At 41.9% G+C, this 20,557-nt stretch overlaps 1 protein-coding gene across 5 annotated transcripts in view; it reads right to left on the reverse strand.

Annotated features, from left to right (window-relative positions):
- Positions 1-20,557, reverse strand: part of FAR2 (fatty acyl-CoA reductase 2) — a 212,307-nt gene that overhangs the window by 66,362 nt on the left and 125,388 nt on the right. For all 5 annotated transcript variants that reach the window (XM_073315155.1, XM_073315174.1, XM_073315146.1 and 2 more), the window contains 2 exons: positions 3,845-4,020; positions 1,230-1,409 (listed from right to left, as the gene is read on the reverse strand). In XM_073315155.1, coding sequence (XP_073171256.1) covers positions 1,230-1,409; positions 3,845-4,020 — 356 coding nt within the window. The remainder of the gene's footprint in view (positions 1-1,229; positions 1,410-3,844; positions 4,021-20,557) is intronic.

A 20,557-nucleotide genomic window follows, 5' to 3' on the forward strand; every position in this document is an offset into this window, starting at 1 on the left:
TGCCCATCTTTGAAGAAGTCCGAAGGACAAGAAGGCTCACACCTGCATTCTGAGCTAATGGCTGGCACAGTTAAAGTTAATGTCATGCAAATGGAAAATTATCTGAAAAGAAAAAGGAAAGCAGAACAAACTGCCATGGGGAAGTTTAGCTCCTCTCAGGAGAAGGCTTCCCTGGAATCCCTGTCAGCAGGTTTTGTTTTTCTTTCTAATTATCCATCTATTCAACAAACTCAGTTAAATAAACACTTTTGTTGTCCTGCAGATTTACTGAATTCTCCAGCTGAGCTGTGGTTTTCAATACAGAATGAACCTGGCCCTGCAGATGCACAGCTCATACATGGGGAGAAAGCAGTTGGAAAGGAACCATTAGAAAGAGCTAAACGCAGCAGTCTGGGCTGGGATTCTTGCAGGGTTAGAATGAGGGGTCATCATTTTAAATCTCTTTCTGAAACAGTGAGTCTGATTCACTCCAGTTTGACACTATTTGGGACTGCATTGAAATAAGTGGAGTCACACTGAGTGACAACAGGAGTAATGCAATGGTGAATCACGCTCACTTTCTAAAACATTACAGCTCCTATTGAGGGAACAAGAGCGTTGGGACTTAGAAAAGGAAGAAGCACTGCATCATTCTCACTAACACAAACAAGCACCTTTAGCTGACTCCATGCTGGACCTTAAAGAGTCACATGCCACTATAAATAAAGACTGTGGAAAAACATCTGAAATAATAGGATTGACACATATGGATCATTTTATTTGCTAATTCTTTCCTATTCAAAATGAAATCAAAATACAGTTGGAAGGTCGATCCAAATAACAATCTAATGTGACTTTAAGAGACCTCCAATAAAGACTCAGAGGTTATGTCTATATTGCTAATATTTCCAGAAAATATGAATAAAAATAGGTTAAAGGGGAAGACCAAAAATGCTAACATTACTGGATACAAGCATGTAGGAATGATTCCTCCAATCAATGTTTTGAAAGTTGATCTCTTGAAGAAACTTGGAATCCAAGTTACCACCTCCCTTTGTCTCCTTCTTCTGTTACACACCCATTTCCCAGCACTGTTAGCTGATGTGCAAATGAGAAGGGCACTGCAACTATAACTGGTCTGGGGGAACATTCCATAGCATAGGTGTGTGAACAATCCAGTCACAGGTTTTCTACAAAGATGGCGCATCACACCAGCATCAGGAAGGAAATCTGTGTCTGTTTCTACTTACTCCACTAAGTCGCAGAGCTTCTTGGTCTCAACAGGTGGTGGGTAGATGACTTCATCTATATTTCTCCGATTACAATTTGCATAGGCAGTGGAGATGTGGATAAAAGCCTCGAGCTTCTGCATCTGCCGGGCCAGCAGTAAGAGCTGTTGTGTGCCCATGACATTCAGCAGCAGGGCATGTCTAAACAAGGGGAGAGAAAACAAACAAAAGGGGTTCACAGGGGATGAATGTATTAAAACTACATACACTGCAAATCTCTCTTGAGAGGCAAACCTCCACAGTGAGGAAAATAGCACAGCAGAAGAGGAAGCTTAAATGAGATGCAAGAGGCAAAATTAGTTTTCAAACCTGTAGTGCTGGATTCTTCTACTATGGATCCACTACTCTGGTCAAAAACTATAACTCAGGGGTATTTCTACCCAATCCAATGGACTGGAGGCAAAAGTTCCTCTTTAATTTATTATGGAAATTAAAACTGACAGCACCTATTTGCTGGCATGTTTGCTGAACAACCATTCCGCCTCAAGAAAAATACAAGTATTTAAACAGAAGGACATGAAGTGTTGTTCTTATTTACTTTTTAACTCCATTCAACATTGTCTCATATCTGGTCTTGAAAGACACATGCTATACCAACATGCAAGGGATTCCAGATAAGTATATGGGGCCTTGTCCAAAGCAATGGAATAACACTAGAAGAAGCTAAAGTTACAAGTAATAAAATTAGTGATTCCAAAAGGTTGGGGGGGAAGAGAAAAAGGGTACCAGTGTGAAGGTCCTCCCTGAAACACTCAGGATATGTTCAAGGTGTTCTGGTGGTTTTCTGCATGGGCTCTGACTGATGTGTGGGCTCCCTTTACCTGAGCTTGCTTGCAGGCTTCATATTAGAAGAAATGTGTGCTCCTCCAAGGAGGCAGAGACACTGGGGAAGATGGGGCCAGTTTCAGCAAACTTGTCAGCAGGAGGGGCTTTCAGTTTTTTAGGGGAAAAAGAAGAACTCATTATCAGTTCAGCTGGACTGGACAGAAATACCCATGAGTTATGATTTCTGGCCAAAGTAGTAATCTAAATTCATTTATTTTGCACACACCGCACAATATCACCTAGTCTCTAACTGGAGCAGAGTGAATAATAAGTTTTTCAGCTCACTGACAATTCTGAACAAAACAAAAAAAAGGTTTTGGAGAAATTAAAATAATTTTTTGAAAAATGTTCAGCAAATAAAAAAGTTGAAAAAAATTTGTTTCAGGTCAAACAAAACGATATGTTCGACTCAAAATGCAATGTTTAAATTTGATTTAAAGCCTTTTAAAACTTTTTAAAATATAAGTAAAAGAAATTCTGAATCAAAAACTAATTTCAAATTGAAAAATCAAAATGTTTAATTTCAAAAATGTAAAACCAAAATATTTCAATATTCCCCCCCTCCTTGATGTGAACAATTTGATGAAACCAACATGAACTTGCAAAACATTTTTCAGTGTTGCCAAATACACACTTTTTTTTTTTTTAAATAAAATGTAGTTTTGGCTGAAAAAATTCACCTAGTTCTATCTATAATCTCATTTTAAGGGCTTTGTTTTTGGAACACAAGAACATTCAATCTATCGTGCTATGTTGAATCACCAGTCATAGAATCCACTATCTTGCCCATAGCAGCAACTCACCCCTCATGTTTCAAAGGAAGGCAAAAAATACGTACCACATTTATACAGTGCTCTGGGAGAAATTCCCCCCATCCCTGTGTGAAAAAAACCCTCATATTGAGTGATATGGAGACAATCAATGTAACGTCTCAGAGAGGGATATTATAATTGTCATTAATGAAATTCTTTTGGGGCCTGTATCTATGACCACAGTCAGATCATTATCATTATTAAAGTGGGGCTCAAAGGGACCAATCACAATTCAGACCCCATTGTGCTAGGAACTCTTTCATTTATATGTGACAATGAACAAACCAAGTGCTTCTCCAGGAAATCCCCTAAGTAACAGACCACCTTTTTAAAATGCCTCATTATGAAGGCAACATTTTCAAAGCTGGGTGAATATTTTAAAACATTACAGTACCTTGTGATTTGCTATTTAAAATATGCTGCTTCATAAATATATCATTTCGCTCCTTGAGTTACCTTTAGTGAAAAAGTAGGACCAACAACATTGGCTGTAGAGTCAAAGACAGCGTAGACTCACTTTGCACTCCTTCCGTGTAGCCCTGCCAAAACATCTCAGTCCTGACCCATAGCACCCATCTGCTGTTCCAGTTCTGGAGCCACACCTAACTCTGCCAGTGCACTGCAATCCTAATTTGCAGAACTCCCTTTTATTCTGGTCCTCGGCTCCATGTAGCAATGCCACAGTACCTCAATCTTGGTGTGTGTGTGTGTATGTATTTTTTAAGTGCTGACATACATGATATTTTAGGCAGTCAATAATTTGAGCTCTTTAAATTGTATGTCCAATCCAGAACTTATGTGCAGTTTGAAAACATACCTGGAGAATTATTACTGTAATTGTACAAGAAATTACAATAATGGTCTCTCATATTTTGTGTGTCCCGGTAAGAAGCTAAGTTCTACTTAATAAATGCAAACAGCAGAGAACAAGGGACATACTTTAGAGGCTCATCAAAGCGAACTGTTGCTGCACAGTGGAAGACAACATTGACCCGGGACAGGAGCTCCTGCGAGTCCTTGGCGCTGATGGCCAGATTTGGCTGAGTGAGTTCTGCATTAATAGGCTTAATCTTCTCCTGGAAGTTAGGGCAATCTTCCCGGACTCTGTCAAAGACCTAGAAGCACAAACACAACGATCAACTACTGGATCATGGACTATTGCTATCATTCCTATTGATGACAATAGCACCTTGATTAACCGCCCGTTTGCTATATTTGCATCAGTTGATGAAGCTAACATGACTGAGAATGACTGGTTCTTTATTGGGTTCTTTATTGGGGCATGTAGGCAGACAAATAATAATGGACCTGATTGTCCCCTCCCCTAGAAAAACCTGAGAGAGAGAGAGTGCCCTCCCAAAAATTTGAGGGGGGGATGAGTTGCTCTGCTGAAGAATGAACAAAGGGTCCTCTCAGCATCCCATGTCTCCTGGGGAATCCACAGGAGGTCCCATGCCTCCACAGTGGCTCTGCAACCCCCTACATACAATCTGGCTAGCATGGCACCAATGAAGCTGCATTGCCAGGACTTCCTCCATTGGTGGCTGACCCTAGAACCTTATATGGACAGGTGGGGGATGAGGGTAAGGTGTGGAGTGGGAAAGTTAAAGTAGCATTAGGCTCTGTTAGCTTTCCTGCTGATTCTACAAAGAGCTTGAGGGGAGGAGGGAGACAATGTGCACCATCCTATGCCCAGCTCACCCTCTGTCACTGCCTGCTGATTCCCTCTCACAGTTCGTGTATTCCCAGTCCCACAAAGAGACATCCATGATATCTGGAGAAGAGGAATCAGTACTGGGGAAGTGGCTGACCACTGCCTACCCTTTTGCATGGAGGGGTTCTTCTTCCTGCAGATCTCAGAGACAAGTGGGCTCAGCATAAACTATATTTTGCATTTACATCCTGCTTTCCTAAGACCTCAAAAAGTAGATGCACAAAAACAATATTTTAATTGTCCAAAATCCACCTAAAAATAAGTGAAAAAAATGAACAATCCTTTAAACTACACTTATGGTTAGAAAAGTGCTGACAAAATTAGCACCTTTCCCATTCTACAGTTCTGCTCCCTGTGTCTTTGAATAACATGGGTTTGCTTGCCTGAGAAAAATGCAGTGTTACAACTGTCAGCAGAGTGAAGATTTGATTCTCCCTTGTGCATCAGGAACAAAATAGCCAACAACTGTAAATCCTAGTCGCAAAATCTTTGTTATTGGTGATGAAGTAAGAGGCAAAGAGAACATGGCTTGATTTTCTGAACTCCACATGAGTTTGCTGGATTAGTAGTTAAAATTGTTTTTTGACTTGCAAATTGGTCAAACTATAAAACTTCTCTTACGGCTTTATACTTCCACCCATTACTGTAGTATCTGAGCACCTTTTGCATAAAATCGATAATAGTGAAGTCTCTAGTGGACTTGATGATGTCTCTGCCCTTTTGGGGTACAGAGAGAATAATGAGAACACCTATGAAATCGTAGAGGTATAACCTAGTGAGATTTCAGAGCAGAACCACACTTCAAGGATCACTTTTTTCCTTGCTTGTTACACTAGAGGTTTTCTGCCCAGTCCAGTGAGGGAGGGTGTGGGGCTATGTTTCTTTCTATTACCATGATCTCTGTTTTGACAGATACTGTCCTACCTGTGACTTGCCCAGTGCTTATGGAAGGGTATGAAGTACGTGATTTAAAATAAACATCACTAAATAAAAAGATGTACAAATATATTAAATTGCAACTAAAGCAAATATTCTGTCATCTGACTAAGGGATGATCATCCTTCTGTTTATTTGGTCAACAAATCCAGATACGCCTCCATGTTTGCAGCAATATAGCAGTGATCAGGATATGATCCACCTTCTCTCTAAAGCAGTGTGTTTGTCTGCTATGTCTCTTTTCTTCGACGTATTGCTGTATGGCCTTAATAAACAAGACATTCCCAAATGAGCGAGTTAACAAGAGAATGGACATAAGGATGATGTTTTATTTTTCCAAATTGTACAGTTACTAGGTATACGTTGGGAGTAGTGCTTTAGCTATGGAAACTGGGTTTACAGCTGTAAATCATTCCCAAAGTATGGCTGGTGAAACTACAGATGTTGGAGGCAGCTGGTGGTGATAAGAACCCGGATGTTGGGGAAAGTGGTTTGGAGGTGACATGGTGGCACAAGAGAAAGAGTTTTGGGACAAGGGCTGCAGGGTGGGGGCGGGCGCAGTAGTGCTCCGCCTGCATGGCTACGTGTGCCTGGATCAAGTCTGCTTAGCGCTCCATGATGCTTATCAGCTGCTCTGTGCTTTGGTGCCGGTGATCTGCATTCTGCTGGTGGACCGTCCTTTCACTCTCCCGCCACTCCTGCTCTTTTTGATTTTCATTAGTTGAATGCTGCATGACTTCATGCAGCATGTCCTCTTTGCTTCTACATGGCCTCTTCCTGATTCTTTGCAGCCTCTCGGCCGGTGATAACACAGACAGCTGAGATCTCAAGGTTGCATCTGTAAAGGCAAAATGCAACACTTAACAGAGGCAGCATTGTTCACACCAGACAGAGCAACGATTCCCCCATACTCAAGGGCAAGCACAGTCTACAAAATAGCATAATTTGTCTGTCCCAAAGCAAGTGCACATAACCCACAGGAGCCCCAAAATGGTGAGTAAGCACAAGGTCAAGCGTGACTGATTGTTTCAGGGCCATACTGTCCTCTGGGTTTCTGTGCCTTGGGGAGAGTCAACAGCTGCAGGGGGCCCCTATACTGAACATTGTCCCCACATTTTCCACAGGAGTTCATCCTGGAAGATATCTCGCTACTGAGGGTGACCAGGGAAGCAAGGGAGGGTCTTCTACTGCAATGTGGCTTCCGCCCTGGCCCATATGCAGCTTGCCTGTGTGCAGCAATGGTCCCCCCACCCAGCCCGGCACAGAGGCACAGACAAGTTAGCCTTACTGGGACAAGGACCACAGTGGCTCTCCCAAGACACCTGCGCAAGCACATTGTCCAAGTTCTGGCTGAGACCTTTGAAGAGATCACTGAGGCTGATTACTGTGATGTGAGAGAGCACTTCAACGCCCTATTCTGCATCTAGGCATGCATGCAGCCCTAACCCTCCTCGCCCCAAGAGCCCGCACCAAATAACTTCCTTCCCAAAATAAAAGCTGCTTACCTGGAGCCTCCTCTGGTGTTCCCCAAGCACTGCCCACCCCGACTGGCTACCTTCCTCCTGGCTTGAGAACAGCTCCTGGCTGCATGCATTTAGGGATTCCGGGGTGTCTTCCTCCGTTGGAGCACTCTTGCTCCCGTTTTGCTGCTCCTCCTCCTCCTCCTCCTCCTGCCTTGTTGCACTGGCCCTCTGAGGTGGGGTCGCCCCCAAGTATAGCGTCCAGCTCTTTGTAGAAACTGCAGGTTGCGGGGGCAGCACCGGAGTGGCTGTTTGCCTCGCGGGCTTTGTGGTAGGCACTCCCCAGCTCCTTCACTTTAACCCTGCACTGCAGTGCTTCCCGGTCATGGCCCCTTTCCAGCATGGCCCTTGATATCTGCCCAAAGATATCGTAATTCCTGCAGCTGGAGCGCAGCTGGGACTGGACAGCTTCCTCCCCCCAAACACTGATGAGGTCCAGCACCCCGCCATTGCTCCATACTGGGGCTCGCCTGGCGCATGGAGGCATGGTCACCTGGAAAGATTCGCTGAGAGCACTCCACACCTGGCTGAGCAAACAGGAAGGGGATTTTCAAAATTCCCAGAGAATTTAAAGGGAGGGTCTGATGGTTGGTCACCTGAGAGCAGGGCAGTAGAGTTCAAAGTGGTGACCAGATTGGCTAGAATAGGCATTGTGGGATACTTCTGGCGGCCAATCACAGACCAGGGTGTCCACACTGGCGACACGGCGCTCCAGCGGTGGCACAGCAAACGTTATTTTACTCGCCGAGGTGGAGTACCAGCAGCGCTGTAGCCATGGAGACAGAGCGCTCTACGTGCCTTGCCAGCATGGACGGGGAGTGAGCTAGGGTGCCCGGGGCTCCTTTATTGTGCTGTAACTCACAAGTGTAGCCAAGCCCTTAATCTGTGAAGATTTAAAAACAAAAAAACACAGCCAACTTCACAGAATCATAGAAGATGAGGGTTGGAAGAGACCTCAGGAGGTCATCTAGTCCAATCTCCTGCTCAAAGCAGGACCAACCCGAACTAAATCTTCCCACCCAGGGCTTTGTCAAGCCAGGCCTTAAAAACCTCTAAGGATGCTGCTTTTTAGCTGGAGAAATGGCTAACATATCCAGTCATTGTATCCTAGGGTTAGGCAATAATTACATTTTTAAATACTGATTTTCAGTTGAAATTATCATGTTTATCTGATTAACCTTCACCAGTGATATGAGACTTCAGGACTGTTCAGGCTCCTCCTCTTCACAAGGGATCTTCAAAAGCAAGCAAGGATTTAAAAGGCAGATGTGTCCATGGGTTATCCAGCTGGAACTGCTAAACGTAATACCCAGAGTATGTACAGAGTCAGAGGAACCCCAAAATGGCTGACTCTTTACTGCAGTGAACAGCAGAGAGAAAGAAAAAGAGTGTTCCCCGCGGGCCCCCCCCCCCGGCTATCTATTTAACTATAGCCACAGGTAAGAAAACCCAGGAAAACTGAGGCTAGTATGTCACAGTTTTAGTGCGAGTTATTTCTTCTGATTGTCATGCAGCATACATTCATACCTGCACAACAAGGTCACCATAACAGCCACGTACCACTGAAGTCCCACTCCAAATCCTCAAAATAAAGTTTAAGTGGGACTTAAGTGGTACATAAGCCTTGTGCTGGCCCTCTGCATATGGGTGAGTTTCACTCCAGAATCTGCAGAATTGTTTTTATTCCATACCTCCATAATTCCCTGTTCCAGGACTAGTCAGATCTCTGGGACTTAAATTTACTCCATTTTACATGCTTCATGATAGAGTTGTGTCAGGGATCGTCCCTAATGCAATGCATCAACTGAAAATGTCCACTGGACGTGTGTTCCTAATGTTTAGTCTCCCTTTCTGTTGTCTAACCCAGGCTTGATCTCACTTTCCCCAAAAGAGAGAGGAAAAAGCAATGTTTTGTTCCTTACGCCCATCCCAGAGGGTGGATATAATTCGTAACCGCTCCTGCCTGTCAAGCTTTTAATTAGAATGATTTCTACATAATTTGATATAAAAGCCTCAGTTAAACAGTTTATTTCAGGTCACCTGCAAAACTGAAAAAGGAACTCATCAGGCAGTTTGAGATGCCGAACATTTAAACTTGTCCTCTTTACTCAGACAAAATTCCCAATAAATTAATATGTTGAAGTAAAGACAACGAGATAGGGCCTAATATTTCACCTACTTTAAAGGAACACTGTCAAGGCTGGCAGGCCCAACATTTGACCAGTTCTGTTTTCTGACAGCTATTTGCCGAAGGTTGTAGCCTTTTCTTTCAGATGTGGGCCTCACTAATTATCTATATCTTTATCACTGATAGACCGGATAACTGGCATATGCTCCACACAGGGCAGAAGTCCATTCAGAATCTTTAGCTAGAGCAGAAAACAGGGCTCAGTGTGCTTAGCCCTGATTCCCAAAGCAAGCCCAGTGCATCAGTGCCCCCCCACCCCCCGGTCTGTACTAGCTGCCAGTTTATCACTAACTGCCATTCAGAGTGCTGTTTTTAGTCCTTAAGGGAGTGATCTTGCAAAGTGCTGAATATTCAGGCCCTGATCCAGCACAGTGTAATCCACTGAGAAGCATGTATTATAAGTGCTGGTCACAGAGAGTATGAGTTGTTACAGCCCCCACCTACACAGCCATGGCTCTTTAGCTTAAGCTGTAGCAGCTCACACTTTTAGCTCTAAAGGTCCCCAGCGTGTTGGCCAGCAGAGCAACTGTCACAGCAGCACTTTACATGTGCTTAGCTTGAAACATATGGGCAGCTAAGCATGTGCTTATGTGACTTGCTGGATCAGGGCCAGAGTGCTTGGCCCATTTCAGGATTCAGCATTAAGTCCTTATATGGTCTGGGGCCTGGCTACGTGGAAGACTGCCTCTCTGCTTCTGTGGTAACAAAGCAGTTGAACAGTCTGAACTACTAGTCTCCTACTTGCACTGGGAGGTACTGGTGTTTTTGGTAAAAAACTCTGAACTGCAATGTGGTCCCTGCTTGGTCTGACAGGCCCTGTGTCTGCAGATCTTGAAGACATACCATTTTATTAGGCTTTGGGGAAGGGAGTAGGGAAGAGTGAAACTTTGAATACTGCAATACCAGAAAGTTGTAAAATTGAAAGAAATTCAGAGAACAGCAACAAAAATGATCTTGAGATTGAAATGTATTATATATGAGGAAAGATTAACAGGATCAAATACGTATAGTTTGACCAAACAGAGAATAAGAGTAATAAGGAATCTGTCTACAAGTATTTAAAAGTAAACATCAAGAAGGGGTAAGAATTGTTTAGCATAATCCAAAGGAGCATAGTTAAATAATAATAAAGTAAAGAAAAACTACACAAGTTAAGCAAAGGAAAATTTAGGCTGAATGTCAAAGCACCACCTAAACAAAACCATTCCTAACAGTGAACTCCATGAGCCTGTAGATAATCTCAGAAAGCAAGTGGTGGAAACCCCCTTTGTTTGGGACATTTAAAAGTAGTCTGGACAACAGTCACTGGTATACACACTGAAGGGGACAATCTTGCCATGATAGTATATTTATACTATGCCTCCCTGGTGTTCAGGTCTATATCTAATTTCTATGAAAATGTGGCACTGTTATAAATGGACAAAACTAACCAGCATGTCAAAATTTTAGAAAGATTTACTCAAGTTATAAAAATAGCTCAGCAAGAGCCAGAATGATCCCTGCTCTCTATTTCTGGAGAAAAGAGCTTACCTAATACATCCCAGTTGTGTTTACTGCTGATAACCCATTCCAATAGTCTGCAAAAACTGTGTGCTCCTGATGCCTACTTTTAGAACTTCCATTATAGCAATATTCTCAATTAATTAGGCAGCTTCCCAACATCAGATCATTAGTCTACCATTAATCATTAACATGGCCTATTCTGAGTGAAATGCATTGCTTAGCCAGACAATGTGTGAAAACCATAGCTTGAGCAGTGTTAATCAGGGCTACACTGTTGCCCTTCTCCTCCACCCCCTTTTTGCCTCCTCTTCTCTCCTGAGTGACTTTAACCATGATTTTTCTCAATGTAAATGAGACATAATTAATCTAATTAGTTAAAAAATGCACTAGGGATTTCCCTGATTATCAGTTAACAAATGACTTCTAATCAGACCCAGATTTACAGCCTTTTCTTAAGTAGAAGCAGTGCAGTGAAAATGCAGTATCCGTGACCAATAACTAGTAAACAAAAGAACTGATTATTCCAAGGCAAATATTGACAATAGAGATACAGAGATGACAAAACATGAATTCCATTCTGGGTCAGCAGAGGCAAATGTGCCCAGCTAGCTACTCAGCATGTGTTTTTAAATGGATGTTCTTGGGTTGACATTGTATTTAAGCCAATTTCCATGAACTTTGCCTGCTGCCAATGCTTAGCTCTGGAGAGAGTTCTGAATTACACAGCATTTAACCTGGAGCTCTGGAAGAACCCTTTCAGATCCAACCGTTAATACCTCTGTTTACAAGATTCTATAGAGACAGGAAAGCTTTCCATGGTATGTGATACTATCATGCAGGAAGATATGCAAGGGACAAAGTTTGATGCTTTCATAGTCCGGTGATCCACTTCTCAGGTCACTCACACACCCTTGTAATCTCTAGGCTGTGTATTGGAATGCATTGCCACCAGAATGGATAGCGTGATTGATGATGTTAATGACACTTTCAAAGTGGCGGAGAAATTAGGGTGCGGAGACTGGTTTTCTGTTCTCCAGATGGTAATTAAGAAGCCACATGTTCATAGAAAGTGGAGATCTAAATACACTGCCATACAACGGATATATGTATGGATATGGACACAATGGACAGAAGTGAAGGCAGATGAATTCAGAGACAAGCAAAAGGTGGGCAGGTACATAAGAACATAAGAATGGCCCTACTGGGTCAGACCAAAGGTCCATCTAGCCCAGTCTTCCAACAGTGGCCAATGCCAGGTGCCCCAGAGGGAATGAACAGAACAGGTAATCATCAAGTGACCCATCCCCTGTCACTCATTCCCAGCTTCTGGCAAAGAGAATTTTGGGTATTGTGTCAGGAACATTTTCTAGTGATTTATCCGGACCAGTTGCATAAATAGCCTAAATGATAAAAGTTTCCACCACTTCTCAAAAGAGACTATTCCAAAATCTAAACAGACCTTTCCCGTTCTAAGCAGCTTTTCAGAAATTTTCCCAGACTAAAATTTCCTTCACATAATTTCCATCAATTACCCTTGTTATACCCCAAGGTTTCAAATGAATGAGGAGAAAAGTCAAAAGGGAGTCAGCAGTGACCAGAGAGGTGGAATATGGAGTGGGCAATTACCAGAATTTTATACCTCTTTCCTCTTCCCTTTCCACTTCAATCTCTTTGAAGAAGAGAATTGATTACCGTAGCCTTAGTTTGCCTAATTACAAATGTTATGGTCATAAAGTTATCCAGCCACACTATTTAAGCCTGGCTCTCCACTCCCATTGACTCAATAACAGCTCTTTGCAGCTTCAGTAACAGACCTTGCTTGGATGCCAAGAAAGCTAAGCAGTAGCTGATGGGACCCGAAAGACTAAACAGCCAGGCACACAAGCCATACCAAACACAGATAGCTCCTTCTTTGAAATTATGACTGTGTCTGCTTTTATCTTTAAGTGGCCATTATGATTTAAGTAATTTAAGTTCCTTTTCAAGGCACCTGATATGGGTAGGAAAACTAAAAAAAAAATTGAGCTGTTTAGTGTATCTTTTCTTGTTCTGCACCACATAACTCTGAGCTCAAAAGAGCCTGAAGGCTGGATCTCCGCTCTCAGGAACTCTCCCCTCTCTGACCTATTGTGACCTCATCTTCAATGCAGACACAACAGGGAGCCCCCTTTGGAAGCACTGGTTGCTCCTTAATTGGCTGGGAAAGAGAGGTCCCTTCAGCCCACAACTTTCCATTATGAAGGACAAAGAGAACAGTTTTGTTTTTCACACCTTTTTAGCAGTTCTTTAGGGATAAAGTGCAAAGCCACAGCAATGCTATTCAGACAGCAATCTGGGGCCTTCAAGGATTAAATGAACAGCAAAAGGACCAAGAGAGATTTTATCAGAAGGCACCAAAGGCACCAAGAGGACTAATAAATGCACAGTGCAACAACGAGGGCAGAGGAAATGAACATTGTAGATACAAAATAAGGGGTTGTATCTAAGCATCCAAATCCATTTAATTAAAGTGAGATTTTCTAGTTTCCTTAATATTGTCCTGTTTCAGATTTGTTTCATCATATACTAGAGATGGCACTGTTGAGAGTTTGTAGAAATCTTTCAATTTTTGATGAAAGTTTGAAATTAAAAAACAAACCAAAATCTGGACAATTTTGAACAACATTTTAGCTAAATTTACCTACGTTTTTCAATGAACTACAGGGGTTGTTGAAAAATTTCGAAGTCCAAAATAAAAACAGGTAAATATTTTAAAAAAATACTTTGCAACACTTTTTTTCCTGAACAGCTCCAGTGCTATCATCTTTGATAAAACCTCCACTATGAATCTGCATGTCTGAAGTACATCAGTCAACATGCTGTGACCATGGTTGCTGGAGAGGCTATACCGAGAATGCTCAATCAGGGCAAACTGCAAAGAATGGGGCTGACGATCCCCCCAAATCGGTGGTTTATTCTAGAATTAGATTCACCAAGCCAGTCACAAAACAGCTTCTTCAATACCTTACTGGTTACCAAGAAGCTAAAACACAGCTCCCTTAAAACAATCCAGCCTGGGGCTCCCACTTAGACAGCCAAGGCTAATATAGTGAGAGTTACTTAAAACCTTATTCACCATATATAAAGTTCTACCAATCCCAAGAGACTGGATACATTACCCACCAGGTCAATGAATATTTCAGATCTTACCCAAATACACGCTTAGAGACAATTCTTATTAACTAATTTAAAATTTGTTAAAAAAAGAAAATTATTATTATTGTGGTTTAAAGATCATATTATATACAGATATGAATAAAGTTCTTAAGTCAGTTTCATAACAGAGATGGTAAGACTGCTGGTCCTTCCAGAAACAATAGGTTATAGTCCAATAGACAGTCCATGTGTAGAGGGACAATCCTGGAGACCTCTGTCTTGTGACTTGAACTTCCCCTGACAAAGTTTAAGCAGATCTAAGATAAAACAGGATCAGCTTCCTTTATAGTTCTCTAGCAGGCTAATAGCCTCTTGACAGCAGACATCAGAGCAGGCATTCCTTGGATGAAGAACAGGTAATATACATTGTTGCTCTGAAATAAATCTCTATTTCTTAGGCACACACTGGTAACTAGTTGCCTTCATTAGCATAAGGTGATTAACCATTCAAACGGTTCACAGGCAGTTTACTACAAACTTCAAAGAGAAATAAAGATAATGATACTATTACACCATAAGTTTCAACTAAACATTAATATCCCCTTTTGCTCTCTGAATCAATAGAATATAGTAATGAAACATTACAGACAAAAACTGAAGTTTAGCATCTACAGGTTAATTAGATCACATTGTTAAAATCCAAAAATATATAGGTAAACACAGTCAAACAAAATTAGTATCTACTTCTGATTCTCTGATAATACAGGCTTATATTTCAGGAACTCTATTCTACTTAATATGGCTTTGCTAACTATCTACAAGAAATAGCCCTCTTTACCATTTCTGTACTTTCCTAATATGTCCTGAAAGCTTAATCTTAGTTCAACCAGTATGCAGGCTGCTTAACCTTCGCTGGCTCAGCATCACACATACACTTATGTTTTCATGTAACCGAGCTACTGTATAATGTCATGTATGGTGTCAAGGTTCCTTCCCCACTCTGAACTCTAGGGTACAGGTGTGGGGACCTGCATGAAAACCCCCCTAAGCTTATTTTTACCAGCTTAGATTAAAACTTCCCCAAGGTGCAAACTATTTTACCTTTTGCCCTTGGACTTTATTGCTGCCACCACCAAGCATCCTAACAAATATATAACAGGGAAAAAGCTCACTTGGAAACGTCTTTCCCCCCAAAATCCTCCCCAAACCTTATACCCCCTTTCCTGGGGAAGGCTTGATAAAAATCCTCAGCTATTTGCATAGGTGAACACAGACCCAAACCCTTGGATTTTAAGAACAATGAAAAAAGCAATCAGGTTCTAAAAAGAAGAATTTTAATTGAAGAAAAAAAGTAAAAGAATCACCTCTGTAAAATCAGGATGGTAAATACCTTACAGGGTAATCAGATTCAAAACACAGAGAATCCCTCTAGGCAAAACGACACAAAACAGGAATATACATTCCATTCAGCACAGCTTATTTTATCAGCCATTTAAACAAAACAGAATCTAACACATATCTAGCTAGATTACTTACTAAGTTCTAAGACTCCATTCCTTTTCTGTTCGCAGCAAAAGCATCACACAGCCAGAGAGAGCCTTTGTCCCCGTCCCCCCCCCCCAGCTTTGAAAGTATCTTGTCTCCTCATTGGTCATTTTGGTCAGGTGCCAGCGAGGTTATCCTAGCTTCTTAACCCTTTACAGGTGAAAGGATTTTTCCTCTGGCCAGGAGGGATTTTAAAGGTGTTTACCCTTCCCTTTATATTTATGACATATGGTTACTGCAAGGAAAGGGTTGTCTCAGTATTGGAAAGGATGGCATTCATGAGAGGATCTCTTTCTTAGGAAGTTGTCAATAATATGAAAAGATCTGAGAACCAGTGGCCTAGCTAGTATCAAGTCATTCTTTTGTGCCAACATCCTAAACAAGCAAGAAAATATAGAATTACTATTAATCCTTGATTCACATCCAAGAAGCACGCAGCTTAGGGAATTTATAACCTCTTTAAGAAGATAGAACCATCTGTCAAAATAGGGCCAACTACTTACAATGCAGGATGGCTCTAAGCATAGTTTTACCAGGGACCAATTGCAGTCACTACTTAAGATTATGGGCAAGTCCTTGGAAGCATCTACAGACATACTTCAGAAATGGTCCTGAATCAAATCTCTGAGTGTGAATCCAACATCCATAGTCACAGCTCAAAATTCTCCCCCTGAATCCAAATTCTCTGTACATTGGGAAAGCTAGAATCGTGTTCTGCAGATAAAGCCCCATTTTTGTGAGTGTTGAGATCTTTTGGTTTTGCCCATATCAGACATAGTGGATAGGATTTGCCTCTCGCTTGTGCTGGCATAAATCCGCAATAACCCCATTGAAATCAAGAGAATTGCACTGATTGAAATGAAAGGAAAATTCAGCCCATGAAGTTCAGATTCAGATCCAGAGTTTTGGGTTATGGCTCCTGTCTAGTGTGTGTTACAATTCACACCACTAAAGTGTTAAACTGTAAACTGCCCTGTATAGACTTTGCTAGTATAAACTAAAAGGTACCTAGATTGCATTAACGTGGTCCATAGGCCTGGTATGTGTGGCCAGTTACTAGTCAGATGTGGTTGTCTTTCCTGTAAATGAGCCTAGATATTTTGATAAGTGAAATATACATTTTTAATGAATATCAAGGAAGTCCTATCAAGTGTCCTGCATCTGGAATCAATTTTTAAGGCAGGTCCTAAAGATCTCACTTGGGTAATACAGGAGTTTGTTGTGTATTTCAGAGAGACATTTACAAGCTTCACTTATTAGCTTTGGAGCTCTCATTCCTTTTAATTGTCAAAACTAAGCCATTCTGTCAAAAGCATTGCTGATCAGGGAAACTGCCATATAAGACTTGTTTCAAATTGACATGCAGTCTCCATAGATGAATGAACTTTTAAAAAGTATATTCATTAAAGGAAAAGTTATTTCCCTCTGCAATTAATTTTAAGCATACATCCCCATGAAGGAAACCACAAAGGAGAAAACACTTGCAATGACATTCATGGATTCTATGCGTCTCCCAATGCCAGACCTCACTGATTAATTATACTCCATCTATCCAGTTCATGCAGGGTATAAGAGTGAGCATGTGTTGAGGGGGATAGGGAATTTGCTAATTAAGCTTTGAGTGAATGGGTCGCTTGCCAATGAGTCAGCAAAACAAGCAAAATTTTCAACAAATGGTTGAACACAAAAATGTTGCTTGTACCCAAAAATCTGCTGAAGCCATCTGTGAGTGGGGATTACTAATAATGAGTCTCAGCACATGGCACCAGACCTACCAGGTTATAAATACTTAAATGCATTAATCTGCTGCTGAAAAACCCTCCAAGGAGGGGAAAAAAAACCCAATTACCTATATTGAAATTCTTGGACACACACACACACACACACGTAAAATTAGAAGGTGGTTATAACTACTGAATCATGATCTTTTCCAAAGCTCCACTTGCAACAAACTTTATATCTAGATTATGGATTAATTTATGACACTTGCCACTCATCTGTATATTACACAAATATATATATATTAGAGCCAGCCCTGTGGTGATGATGAGTTTTCCAGGTCCCCAGAATACTTACTTACTATCTGTAATCAATAGATAATAAAGCACTTTGCACAGGCTGGTAAGTGTGTTTTACATCTTTAGACGGTCAACCCTTCAGTGCAGGGATTGTCTCTTTTCTATGTTTGCAGAGCTCCCAGCACAATGGAACCCCAATTCCAATTAGGGATTTTGGGCACCACCAGCATACAAATATTTACTACTAACAACAACGGATACTGAAAATAAAGCACCCAGAGGTTAATTTAGTTGACCAAGGTGACACAGTGAATTTCAGTGAGAGAGAGCCCCCGGAGCAGGACCCTGACTCCCAGAGCTCTGCCCTGTCCACCACTAGGACAGACTTCCTCCCTGTGACAAGGCTATATTGTTGGCAGATGTGATTGGTCGTCACTGACTGATCCACCAGTACCATAAGATTTGAGTTGTTTCTGTAGCCGCACCACAATGTCACTCCATGTGACCGGGGGAGCCTTGTGGGCAGTTGGGCCATCTGACTGTGTAGGGAAAGTGAACAGGTGTGACCCAGTGTCTAATAAATTGTGATGGCGGCCACAAAACAAAGTTAACCCCATAGCAAAAAGTCCTAAAGAGAAGTGAATTAGAAATCTGCAAAATAAGATACCAGACAGACACACCAATAATGCTCTCCTCTCATGTGGCATCTTTCATTTTCAAAGTACAATGCAGTATTTACTGTTTCTCACTAGGCATCTGTAAGGTGGATAAGGGTCATCACCATTTAAACAGAAATAAAACTGAAGGCAGAGCGGTTTAAGTGTTTTGCCCAGTGCCAAAAAAGAAGTCTGTGTGAGAGCAGAGATTACACCCAGGAATTCTTAGTTCCTATTTGTGAGCTTTGACCACTACACCATGCCACTCTCTGCCCTTTTCTTGTGCAACCACAGTGGAGAGGTACAATGTTACAAAAGCTATGTGAGGAAATCTACAACATATTCCAAATGAGAGGGGGGTTAAGGTTGGTCACCACTCACATAATGAATGTCATTTAGTGCTTTGTTGGTGCAAATAGAAGCAGTGAATGCCACCTAATACATTCCCTCAGCTCCACTTGCTGTGCACAGCAAGATGCAATATAGGTCTAAAAGCAAAGGAGTCTGAATTATCATTGACTGTAGTTGCCAATCCTCTGCTGTCATCTATTCTTGCCTGAATGCATGTCTACAACTCCTGTGACTGTATGTGTGGGTGTTGTGCACACACATAGTCTGCCTAATGAATGTATTCAGGCTGGAAATGCTGCAAGAACAACAGCCCTGTAAAAAGAACAGGAGGACTTGTGGCACCTTAGAGACTAACCAATTGATTTGAGCGTAAGCTTTCCTGAGCTACAGCTCACTTCATCGGATGCATTCAGTGGATGCTGTAGCTCATGAAAGCTTATGCTCAAATCAATTGGTTAGTCTCTAAGGTGCCACAAGTCCTCCTGTTCTTTTTGCGAATACAGACAACCACGGCTGCTACTCTGAAAACAGTCCTGTAGTAATTCCTACTCTTTCATTTATATGTGTATTTCATTTGGGATCAAACACAAGTGGGTTCAGATACTTGTTTCCACAAATATACATACAGACTGCCACGTCTGGACTGAGTGTATATGAACATTAATGTGCTGAAAAATAGCGATTAAATGTTTTCATTGAAAGTGTTTGTAACTTGACACCTTAAGAGGAACATAGGGGTTGAGTGGAGTGATAATTTCCTCCTAACAATGAACACTATATGGTGGGTTGATTCCCTGGCAGACAGGTTTGAAGTCTCCTCTGCCAGTAGTAGCAGCTCCACTCTAATCTCACTGTCAGTCCATTATACTCAGTGCAGTTGTGGCAGTTTGCCTATTCTCTGAAGCGAGGGGGGAGGGGGAGGAGGAAATAGTGCCGAAGATCAGAAGAAACTTACTAAAAGAAGGACATGCTGTCTTGTTGCCTGATGGATATATCCCCACACAGCTTTCCTGGTCTACGTCCTTCATTACAGGTTCAGAAGAAGGAAGAAGAGGGAGGGCTGTGGAAGGTGAAAATCCCGGGCAGCATGCAGGTTGCTAGCCTCAGAGCCAAGAAAAGCAGTAGCTCAGTTTATTCATTATTATTTGTATTGTGGCAGCATCTAGGAGTCCCCGTCACAGAGCAGGACCCCATTGTTCTAGGGGCTGTACAGACACAGAACAAAATGATGGTCCCTGACCCAAAGAGCTTACTGTCTGAGTAACATCAACTTAAGTCTGAGACTGGGGGATCCTCTCAGATATATCCATTTCTTTGTACTCGATCACATTGCTCAGAACAGATGATCAGTTTAGGATCTGATTTTCTAAGGCAGCCCACCCTCATATGTAATAGCATTCACTCATGCAGTCTTCAGCAGTTACACCATGTTGTTGCAGCTGAGAATGCTGCTGGCTACTTCTAATTGGTTGCTAGGAGATTTTTAGTTTATGATATAAATGCCTACAAAAAGTGCTGAAGTGACAGCCCTGGAAACTGAAGCCATCTATTCACAGAACAGGTACAATCAGAGCAGCAGCTGCGCAAGCTGCTGTCACACCCTTGGGTCTTGACCCTGATTTGGAGGAACAAACTTGGAGGGTGATAGATTAGTTCAACTTCTGTGCCCTTTGAATCCCTGGCCTTTCTGCTTGAGGTGACCAGTGCTGGTGGTGTGTGTTTGTGAAGTCATTCTGGACACTTGTCGAATAGGAACAGGACTGAGATGAATTCTGGTTAAGGTGCCAGAAAAAAGCTGAGGTCAGCACATCCCACAAGAAGGCACAACTACCTCCAAATCCTTCCTTACTGCTGGTGTGGAGCATCTGCTGGTTCCGCAGAGGTGAAGAAGAGTTTATGAAATTTACCTCTTGTACTAAGCACAGAACGATGCAGTGCAAATGCTTTAGTGTGTCCTATACTGATCAACACAATTATAACTTCAGTTTCAAATAATACACTTTTTAATTAGAGAGAGTGAGAGAGAAACAGAGGAGGAAATAGACACAGATGCAAATATTTGTGCTGAGCAGAAAATGATATTCTA

Source organism: Lepidochelys kempii, chromosome 1 (assembly GCF_965140265.1).
Source record: "Lepidochelys kempii isolate rLepKem1 chromosome 1, rLepKem1.hap2, whole genome shotgun sequence".
In the NCBI taxonomy this organism is placed as follows: domain Eukaryota; kingdom Metazoa; phylum Chordata; order Testudines; family Cheloniidae; genus Lepidochelys; species Lepidochelys kempii.